The sequence below is a fragment of the Platalea leucorodia genome (assembly GCF_965183815.1).
Source record: "Platalea leucorodia genome assembly, chromosome: 9".
Taxonomy (NCBI): Eukaryota; Metazoa; Chordata; class Aves; order Pelecaniformes; family Threskiornithidae; genus Platalea; species Platalea leucorodia.
Window position 1 is genome coordinate 9156164 of NC_138831.1, and position 11409 is coordinate 9167572.

General features: G+C 39.7%; 1 protein-coding gene across 1 annotated transcript; it reads left to right on the plus strand.

The window, feature by feature from the left end:
- Window positions 1-202: 202 nt before the first annotated feature.
- KBTBD8 (kelch repeat and BTB domain containing 8) lies at window positions 203-10896 on the plus strand. Its single transcript, XM_082321799.1, has 4 exons — window positions 203-356; window positions 2762-2972; window positions 3624-4738; window positions 7318-10896. The coding sequence occupies exons 1-4, from the start codon at window positions 341-343 to the stop codon at window positions 7779-7781; spliced, it is 1806 nt and encodes a 601-aa protein (XP_082177925.1). The 5' UTR covers window positions 203-340; the 3' UTR covers window positions 7782-10896.
- The last annotated feature ends 513 nt before the right edge of the window (window positions 10897-11409 follow it).

The following is an 11409-nucleotide window of genomic DNA, read 5'->3' on the forward strand; positions in this document are numbered from 1 at the left end:
CGCCCGCCTCCTCGTTGCTACGCGACGGGCAGAGCCCGCCCCGCTCCGGCCGCCTCCTGGAAACTACAACTCCCGGGCAGCCCGCCCCGCAGGAACTACAACTCCCAGCGTGCCCCGCGCGCCAGGGGCGGTGCGCCTCCCGTCCCTCGCACTACATTTCCCGGCGGGCGGCGGGGGCGGCAGCCAATCCGCGCGCCCCAGGTTGGTCGGTGCGAGCAGCGGGGTTGGCCTCCGCGGGAGTAAGCGGGCCGCCGAGAGGAAGCGGCGCAGGGGAAGCAGCGCCGGTGACATTTCCTTTCGGGCCGCCCCCCTCTCCCGCTGCCGGAGCGGGGCCCCGAGAATGGCAGCGTTAGGAGGTCGGTGCGGCCGGGCCACCGGGGCGGGGGAACGGGCTGAAGGCGGGGGAGCGGCCTGTGGGGTGGGGCGCCCGGGGAGAGGTCGCTGCTGAGGGGTGTTGGGGCCTGCATGCTGAGGGGTGTTTGGGGGGGGGGGGGGGAGGGGCACATGGAGGAGGGGTGTTGGGGCCTCTGCTGAGGGGTGTCGGGGGGGTGCTCCATGGGGAGTGTCTGTGGGGAGCACCGTGTGAGGGAGGGGTGCTTGGGGCCCCTGGGCTGAGGGGTGACTGCGAGGGGCGGGTGGGCCCTGGGAGGCCTGAGAGTGGTTGGATGAGGGGCCTGCAGTGTGGGGTGTCGCCTCCTGATGGGAAGGCGATAGTAGAGAGGGGTGCCTCGGGGGTGTCTGTGGGGGACGAGGTAAGAGGACTCCAGACTGAGGGCCTGTATATGGGGAGAGAGCAGTACGGCGTGAGGGGAGCTGTGCAGTGGTACTGTGCTTTGTTAGGGTGGGCAGTTTGTGGAAGGAGGGTTTCCTGTGAGGGGCACCCCCATGCTGTGGTCTGTGTGAGGGGAGCTGAGCCCGGAGGGAGGAGTGGGGTTGTCCGTGATGAAAGGCTTCTATGAAGGTGGATATGTGGGGAGTGGAGAAGGGAGAGGTGTCTGAGAAATTGAGGTGGAGAGTGTTTTGGGGTGATGTCTGGGAGGAACAGAGTTAAAATTTTGAGATGCAAGTGAGAGGAATATTAATGGAGGAAAAAGATGCTTGGGGTGGGAGGGAGAAAATGAAGGTGATGAAAGTGACTGGGAAGGTTTTACGGTGTGAAAACTGTAATGTGGATAGTGTCAAGGATTAAATAGAAAAACTGGAATATAGGTATGAGTATCTGTTCCTGGCTGAGTCCACCAGCGCTGGAAGCTGCCTTGGTCTCGTGTGCTTGCTGCCCGAGTGACTGGCAGGGTCAGAGAAGAACTGTTTTGCATCTTTTTCATTGTTAGAAAGTAAATGAAACTCTTCTGCAATGGTAGCTACAGCAAAGTTTTCTTGTACATCAAAGCTTTGCTAGGTAGGAAGCCTTGGATCTGGTATAGCAAAGTATTATTTACTTGGAATTTGCTCGCTAGTGATTAACGTTGTTTCTGAACAAGTACAAGTACAAATTCTCCCTTTCCCTAATGATTGGTTACTTTTGAATGTTGGAGCTCAGTTACTGTGATAAAGTAAACTCCGCTGTTGTAGATCTTACCTTTAAGTATTTACTATTGTATCTGGGGAAAAAAAAAAGTGTTTTGAGGACTTTTCCTAACAGTACTTTGAAGAGACACTGACAATATTTGGCCTCAAGCCTGCTATGGGAAATGCGTGCCCAACAGCAGTTCCCTACTGATTTAATTGTGACTGTGCTCAAAGCTGTGTCTGAATTCTGAGTAAGAGAAATTGTAACTGCTGTATATCGCCACGAGTTAGAATTTAAATCTCCTATTCATCATCAACAATTGTTGTTTGCTATCCTCTTTGCCCCTTTGTGTTGCCCAAAATTTGTTGGAAGCATTCTCTGTTGCAGTCAGCAGCTTTACCTGATTTGCAGCTCTTACCACCTAATGTTTTCCTTTTGAGCTCTCCTTTGTTATTGTTGCGTAAAAATTTTGTTGCTATTACGAAACAGATTTTTGTGCTTAAGATATTGCTCAATTTTCACTTTTGGATTTACTTCATTAGGCATATCACATGTTACGTAGGAGCATATGCTCTACTTCATACGTTTTCACAATGATATGCGAGCTCCTTCATACCTGAGTAATTTTAAATGGTAGTTGTATTTTATTTGTAAAGAAAAACATGTAACCGTATGTACAAATGTATGTGAATTTAAGTTTGTTGCCCAACATGCTTACTGCTGTTGGGCTGTTTCTTCATGAGTCTATGCTATTAACCATCGCTTGTGTAAGCTAGTAGCCAGTTCCTCTTTCAGTGTGGAGTTAAGTATGCACATATCGACTTGCAACGTGATGCAGGTTGGGGACTTATCTTATTCTTCTGCATTCTTTGTTTTTCCCATTTTATAAGTCGGTAAGTATTGTGATTCTTGACTTAATTTCCCTCCTCCTCAGTGATATGTAATAAATATGAACTATTTATATATATTATCTCTTAGTATTAATAGATATAATTTTATAGGCTAATGGTAACCTACACGTACATTGGGAAAAGGAGGAAAAAAAAAAGTAATTGAGGTATCTTTATATCTTTACTTACCCTTGAAAATTTTAGACTTGCTGTTGATGGATGGTGACAGTGAGGAAGGATGGAATATTAATTTGTGCCAATTCTTGTTCATGCATGGGGTTTTTTGGTGTATGGGGGGTTTTGGGTGTTGTTTTTTTTGGTTGGTTGGTTTTTGTTAAACAGTTTCAATTTTGCTTTGTAGAACCAAGTAAGTTTTCACAAACAGTGAACGGAATTCCTTCTTCAAACACAGTCAGCAGTGGAATGGACCCCTTCCATGCCTGTAGTATTCTTCAACAGCTTAAAACCATGTATGATGAAGGACAGCTGACAGATATCGTAGTGGAAGTGGATCATGGGAAAACATTCTCCTGTCATAGGAATGTTCTTGCTGCAATCAGTCCTTATTTCAGGTACGATAGTCTATTGTTCTAGTGGTGATCAAAAGCAGAATTATAACTTATTTTCATTAAATGAAAATTAGAAAAAAATCACACCTATCTTAATATTCCATGTAACTATCGATAATATAGTGCACCTAGTAAGTAAAGATTATTGTTCTTTTAAAGTCAATGAATTATCAGTGTCTGTTTATCAAAGGGGAGTTTCATTGGAGAAAATGTCACATGATTTAAAAATCCAAACAAAAATGCCTGCAGTATTGAGATTATCTTGGATACAGTAACAGCATAGTTAAACTACTTGTTTCCTTTTAAAGTTACATATTCTAGTATGCTAGAATATGCATAAGAAATAACATATTGAAAGTTGAGTGCAAAGATTTGGATATGTCAGGAGCTTTGCTTGTGAGCTGAGTGAATTTTAATATGGGGTTAGTGAGACAATTAAGCAAGAAATTCCAGCTTGCCACTTTTGTTTCAGTAAGTCTAGAACTGATCTTAAATTTAAGTACCCAAACAGGATGGTGTAACATCAGTGATAAATGTATTTGTGCTGATATAAGGGCAAGTACATTGGGGTTAGCTGTACAATATAATTTCATTTCTTACACCTGTGGTTAGAAGGTAATTGCAAATAAACTGCTAAATATTTTTCTTTTGTAGATCTATGTTCACTAGCGGCCTTACAGAGAGTACCCAGAAAGAAGTTCGTATAGTTGGTGTTGAAGCAGAGTCAATGCATTTAGTATTGAACTATGCATATACCTCCAGAGTAATGCTGACAGAGGCCAACGTTCAAGCTTTGTTCACTGCAGCTAGTATCTTCCAGATCCCTTCCATACAAGACCAGTGTGCTAAATATATGATCAGTCATTTGGACCCACAGAACTCCATTGGGGTGTTTATCTTTGCTGATCACTATGGTCATCAGGAACTCAAAGACAGATCGCAGGACTACATTCGTAAAAAGTTTCTGAGTGTCACCAAAGAGCAAGAATTTCTTCAGTTAAGAAAAGACCAACTGATAAGTATACTCGACAGTGATGATTTAAATGTAGACAAAGAAGAACATGTTTATGACAGCATTATAAGGTGGTTTGAGCATGAACAAAATAAGAGAGAAGTGCACCTTCCAGAAATATTTGCCAAATGCATCCGTATGCCTCTGTTGGAAGAGACATTTTTAGAGAAAATCCCTCCCATGTTTGCACAGGCTATGGCCAAAAGCTGTGTACAAAAGGGACAACATAGTGCCAATGGCTATACACAACGGCTTGGAATGACCGCTTCTGAAATGATCATATGCTTTGATGCTGCCCACAAACACTCAGGAAAGAAGCAAACAGTGCCTTGTTTAGATTCGGTCACAGGGAGAGTGTTTAAACTATGCAAGCCACCAAATGACTTGAGGGAGGTTGGAATACTTGTATCTCCTGATAATGATATTTATATTGCAGGTGGTTACAGACCAAGCAGCAGCGAGGTCTCCATTGACCACAGAGCAGAGAGTGATTTTTGGATGTATGATCACTCTGGCAATAGGTGGATTCCAAAAGCTCCTTTGTTGCGAGCCAGAATAGGCTGCAAATTGGTTCATTGCTGTGGTAAACTGTATGCAATAGGTGGTCGTGTTTATGAAGGAGATGGGCGGAACTCACTCAAGTCTGTGGAGTGTTATGACAGCCGAGAGAACTGTTGGACAGCTGTCTGTCCAATGCCAGTAGCAATGGAGTTTCATAGTGCTGTGGAATATAAGGATAACATCTATGTTTTACAGGGTAAGGTGGTTTGACTGACTATATGGTGTTTTATTGGAAGTGGGGAATTGTTCAATCTGACTGTCTGCGCTCTCTTAAGCACCGTAGAAAACCCAAGTTTCCTGGATGTTTAAAGAGTGCCCTGGGACAACAGGGTGGGAGGAAAGCTAGGGAGAGCACCGGGCAAGGAAGAGTGAGGTTGCTGCTTGAGTTTTCGTACCCTGGGAATGTGTCACTAAGTTGTAGTATTGAGTTACTGCACAAATGGCGGTTTTGGTGGTGTTCTAAGTCAACAGTATAGTATTAAATTTTACTGTGAAAATTCTTTATTAAATCTGCTTTATCTGAGTGAAATGCACTAATGTTGAAGAAAAGATATTGTCCTATGAAAAAGCACTTTGCATTTTATTTAGCTAAACCTGTGAAAATTCCTGGTGTCTGTATTCTTGGTGACATGTAAAAGTCAACTAACCACTGTAGGCCTTCTTTTCCTGCCCTACCCTGCTTTTTGAAGTTGTCCTGGTAACTAAGAAAGATGATCTCTTTCTAGTTAGCTCTGTTTCTTTGGTCAATAATTATAGTACTGCCTTTACATCCTTTCTTCCGGTAAATGATCAGACTTATTGGTGTATTAGATATTGATTCTTAAATGAATAAAAGGGATCATTATGGGAATGGATCAAATAATTTATTCTTCCCTTTATTTTATTTATGGAGATCTCATATAAAATATGTATTTGTATGTATGCATGAGCCATATAGCAGCCTACACTTAAAAGTGCTGAGGCTGGTCTATGAGGTTGTAGTAAGAGTCCCAAGAAGTGGAAGGGAAGGAGGAAGGGGTGTCTTGGTTATGTTTTGCTAAGGGCCACCTCTATGTAAACACCTGCAGAAGCTGGGGCCTTAAATCCATACCAGCTCCCTCTTTGGGTCACTCTCCATACAAAGCTGGACCACAGGAAAGAAACAGGATAGAGATACTGTAAGGTCATTGTTATTTACCGGAAGAAGTCAACCTGATTTCTTGACTTTGCATTCCTACAACTCGGTAAGGTTGGTGGGCTTCCACATGATTTGCAGAGAGTCTTCTTCTTATTTCATTGTTTCTGTATCAGGTTTGACTCTTGTTGGTTGTGGCTTTAAATAATTCTGTTACACTAGCAAGTTCTCTCAAGCTGTCTCTTCTATTGAGTCAGACATTTGCTTTAGATGGTTAAAAAGGAATGCTGAAGAATATTTAACTTGGTAGAGTATTTGTTCATCCTTTAAATACTTCTTAGAAGTGCTAAAAAGTGGATATTATAACCTAGAGAATAAGAGTGCATCTTGTTTACGAATTTTAGCTGCACTAATTCTGTACTTCAGTGGTTTAAACAACAACTCAGTGCTTGCATAAATAAGCAAGCTACTTCACTGTGCTAACCAGCAAATTATAAACATTTGTGTTATAGGAAATAGGCAACTTTTCTATTTGAATGCAGTAGATGAAACCTTGATTGAGTTGCACTGAAGTAGTATAAAAAAAGTTAACTTTCAATAATTTTTCTAGACAAAGCTCGTAAGTTTGAAGTAGTCAATAAGGATTGAGGAGAGTATTAAAATGCCAGTGGAACGCATCAGTCATAGGAGATTACACTGTGGAACAAAAATGAATAATCAAAAAATGTATTATCTGTAAGACCTAATCTCTTAAGCTATGTTCCACCCATTTTATTGTATTATTTCTGTATTCTTTGTTATACTTGAGGTGCTCGGTTACACAGTGGCTTGGTTAAAATTCTTAAAATAGCCATGTGAAATTATATATGATTTGAATTATGCTAATATTTGGCAAATGTTAGGCCTTTCTTCCCCCCGGGCTTTACAAAAGACAAGGTGGTCTTTATCCATGTTCTTTTCATCAAGTTTGCAGAGCATGAGCTTTCAGTCATCTGAACTTCTGTTATCACCAGCCTGTAGATGCTACTCTGTGCAGTCAACAGAAGAGGTGTTTTACAATCTAATCGCAAAAGTAACGATGAATCAGTAGCTTCGTGCAAGTATCCACCTGGTATCCTTTTAAGCAAATCAACCTAAATGTGTAACCCAGCCACCTCATACAAGTAGCTTCAAAATCTGTGTGTAGTACAAGAGACAGTTATTTGCTCAGGTTTAACAACTTTCAAGCACTGAATTCTGAGGCTCCACAATCTGTAGATGACTCATTGTGAAGATGTTAAAGAATGAAACAAATACTTCAGACATTTCAAGACTGGAATCTTGACAGGTTTTTGTCCCAAATTATTAAGCATGGTTTAGAAGTAGTAAGGGATAGCTAGGAAATATGTAAAACATTGTATTTCTGATATGCTTCAAATTCCCTCTTCTTCAGCTGGAACAGAAACTCAGAGTAGTTTTTACTCATGCTATTAATATTTCTGTAATGCACTTGGAAGAAAGCAGGCGATGGTTCTACGTGTTTTGTTATGGGATCAAGGCTTTTAAAAATTGGTAGATTGTTTCTGTCTGTGGAAGAACATAACTGAAATCTCAGTAGCTGCAGAATTGCTGTTCTGGAAATGAAGCATAAGTTATGTTTTATTTTTCCTCTCTCTTTTCAGGGGAATTTTTTCTCTGCTATGATCCTCAGAAGGATTACTGGGGATTTTTGACCCCAATGACTGTGCCTAGAATCCAAGGCTTGGCAACTGTATACAATGACTCCATCTACTACATAGCTGGAACCTGTGGAAACCATCAACGTATGTTTACCGTAGAGGCCTATGACATTGAACAAAATAAGTGGACTCGAAAAAAAGACTTTCCATGTGATCAGTCCATTAATCCGTATATAAAACTCGTACTCCTCAAAAATAAACTCCATCTGTTTGTCAGAGCTACTCAAGTCACTGTTGAAGAACATGTTTTCAGAACCAGCAGGAAGAATTCACTCTACCAGTATGATGAGGTTACTGACCAATGGCAAAAAGTATACGAGACTCCAGATAGGCTCTGGGATTTAGGCCGGCATTTTGAATGTGTTGTTGCTAAATTGTATCCGCAGTGTCTTCAGAAAGTTATTTAATTTTTTTTTTTTCAGTAACAGGCCTTAGTGATTTCAGTGGTAATCTGATGCTAGAGAAAACATGTCTTAAAAGAAAACAAAGAAATTCTGTCAGTATTTATTGTAAGCTGAAACAGACAGTTTTTTGTATATGGGGATGGGTGCTCTTTAAAGGTTGCAGTCTGGGGAGGGAGTTACTGGTTCAGTTTCATATTTACTGATATTTTCCTGGGAAATGAGAAGGAGGTTACGAAGTGCAATTATCAGCATTTTTTTTCTGGTAAACACTTAATCATGTCATACTAGGGGGTGTTTTTGTGGTAAGAGCAAATTAAGTGGAAGAGCCAGGATAACTATGCACTACAGTGAAAGAAAATCTAGCATTAATAGCTGAGGATGTCCAAGATGTTTTGAAGTGACTTTTCTTTTTTTCGCTTTTTTTTTAAAATACGGGTAAAATTTGAGGCAATATCACTAAGTTGTGGTTTTTTGGTTTTGTTTTGGTTTGTTGTTTTTTTTTTTTTAATTTTAGATTGAAAGTACATAGAGGAATGGTATAGATCCTGATTCATAATGATTTTTTTTGTACTGTTTTTGAAGTCTGCTAAGATGTTTGTGATGTTGTTTGTGCACTACAGTTTGGGAGAAAAACTCAAGTCAGAATTAGAACATGGAGAACCTTTGCCCCGGACGGAGGCACTGTACCACTTCCTGTCTGTGGATTTTTGTTAAAATCGAGCTTCATGATTGGGGGGGAATTCCCAACACCTGTTTTCTGCCACATAGATGTAGTGCTGTAAAAACATTTTTGAACATTGCTTAAAACCTTTTTTTCATCCCATAAAGGGCTTTAACCCAAAAGTTGATGGTGCTAGTACGTTTTTAATACTTGTTTGTCTGAAATGCGCTAGCCTTATGCTACTGTTTAAGACAGCCTGTTATTTTTCATGGAGTGTGTGTCTGTCTTCAGGCCTTGTCCTGTCATCATATCGTCTTTTTTAACGTAACATTTTTACTGCAGTGGTATTCTTGCACAGAATGGTGACAGGATATGGCCTTAATAATATGGATTTTTTTTTTTTTTTTTTTCTGTGGAGTGTTCATTCTGTCTCCACTAAAGTACAGTGCTATGTGCAGAGTTGGCATGTGCTCAAGTAATTTGGAGAAGTGTGGCTTAACTTTACAAGTTGTTTTTTTTCTCCCCGCAATCAAGCCCTCAAATACCTTCTGTTTCATTCTGATCTGTAATGTGAAAATTTGCACTACTGAGCTGTCTTCACTATCCAGTGTATTAAAGCAAAATTGACAATAACTGTCCATGGCTTAAATAATCTTAGATGCAAATTTAGACTAGGGATCCAATATATTGCAACACTTTTCTCTATGTATTTAACATTTAGCTTATTTTTAAGAAGTAAATAAGTTCAAAGTTCAGCCTCTACTTTAGTAGTGAAAACTGGATTTAAAAGGGAAAAGATCATTCCTAAAACTCATGTCAGCTGTAATTTGCCAGGTTTAATTTGTTACAGGTCTAATTTTTGCAGACCTGCGAGTATGTTTTCTTTCTTTTCCCTATTTTCTCAAATTGACTTAAGTAAACCAGTTAACTTGAAATGGCAGTGGCCATCACTGGCTGTAAGTGCTTACCATTATCTGGCTTAACAGCTGATATTTCAGTAGGCCAAATATTTAGCTCCTTGTTTATCCCCCTGGCATGGCTGAGGATTTGGATAATGTTTGTTTACTATGTGGTCTTACTGTTACCAAATGGACTCTTTCTAACACATGAAAATACTCGCCTGGTTCTATTTCTTAATTCTTGCACAAAATGTTTAAAAGACAAAAACAAACAAAAAACTGTGAAATGAAAAGGAAAAAAAAAAAATGCCTCTTTGCATTACATACCTCATCTTCCAGAGACTCACCAAACCGCTTCTTTCAAATGTGAGCGCCTGAGTTTTTTTTCTGAAGTTGAAGTTGACAATTCTTGCTAAGACTGCATTTTCTAATAGTGTTGAGGTGTGTTGTTTCTTTGTTTAGTTTTCTTCTGGATACTGTTTTTTGTATATCCATAGCCAAGAATAAGAGTTGTTTTTAAAAATACAACTAATTTCATTTTTAAAATTATCCTTAATCCTTGGCTAGCTCTCTTTGCGCTGTTGTAGGCCTCTAGCTGCAAGCTTTCTGAAGCACCCTCCCTAGCAGTGTTGCATTTGTGTGTAAAACCATTTTTTGCAAAGTGTTATGTAACTTTTTTCTTGTTTTTTGTTTTTTTTTTTTAAGCTTGGTTGAATATTTACAAGACTTCTTGCTGCTTTTTGACAATCTTCTATATTTATTTAGTAGAACAAATTTCAATATATTACTTGAAACTATGAAATAGAATTGAGTTAGCAATTGACTGGTCATGTGATGTATAGAAGTACAATATGCTGTGGTTAATTCTGCAGTAGGTTTGTTAATTTTGTTTATCTGCACTAAAGTACGAAGATCTCCATTCTGTTTAACCATTCAAACTGAGGGCGTGATCCAAGTCTGTAATGTGTTTAAAAGCTAAATCCTGGAACTTGCTGTGGGAGTAGAATATACTAAATCTTGTGCATGAGGAGTTTGTTGAGACAGTAATGTAGCTGTGACATTTTGCCAATTCTTAAATGCTTCTGCGTTTTGCTGAAAGTCAGATTCCTGGTAAAGTTTTGCTTTAGAGTCAGGCTTAAGTAAACTTGCACAGCACAAAAGAAGAAATAATTGCACCAAAGGTACTGATAATATTTAAACAGTAATCTGTACATTTTTCCCACTTGGTATTTTTTCTGCATTCATTTATTTCCCTTTATTAAATGAATTTCTAGCATTGTAAGAACTTACGTGAGTGTAAATCTCTTTTCCAAAATTATTAGTTACTTTAGAAGGAAACATTTTGTAATTTCCACTTGATTCCATCAGTAAAATTTAGAATAACTAAGAGCAGTTTTGGTGCAGCAAACACGCAGCGTGTGTATGTTCTACAAGAAGTTGAAGAGCTCCCTGTTCGTAAGGCTGTTTAGAAAAGGCATACAACATTCAGTGCTCAGGTATGTTAGTAAGAAGTACTGTAGTCCTATGAGGGCAAATGTGTGGATTTTTAAACATTTTGCCATAATTGCACAATTTTGCATTTTTACTTAATGTCATGTTATGTTTCTTAAAATAAACCTATTGTTGAAATACAATGGAGTTCAACTGGTTTTGTGATAAATCTCTTGCATGCATTCTAGTAAATCTCTGAAAATTAACCCAATGATATAACTTTTTGATGCTTGTTCAGTTTTTCCATTTCTGCACTTGTGTGTCTCAGCTGTATGTAATGTCACGTGGTTTCTTGTTTGTTTGTTTTTTTAAGGCAGCACTGTGCTGTTGCTTGAAGTGAAACGTGCTTTGTTCTACTTTTTTGTCTCGTTCCTTGTGGCTATTCAGGTCTAACTTCTCATTTGTTTACACATAGGCAACATTGTCTTTCTCTTTCCCTTCCTCCCTGCCTTTGGCTGGAGCTGGCATCCCAACTGGAATGTCAAGTCGGGTTTTCCACTCTCATAATACTGTGTATTGGGAAGCCTGAAACACTTTGTACTGTGTTTCCCAGCATCCTTACTTAGTAGGGAAGTTACTT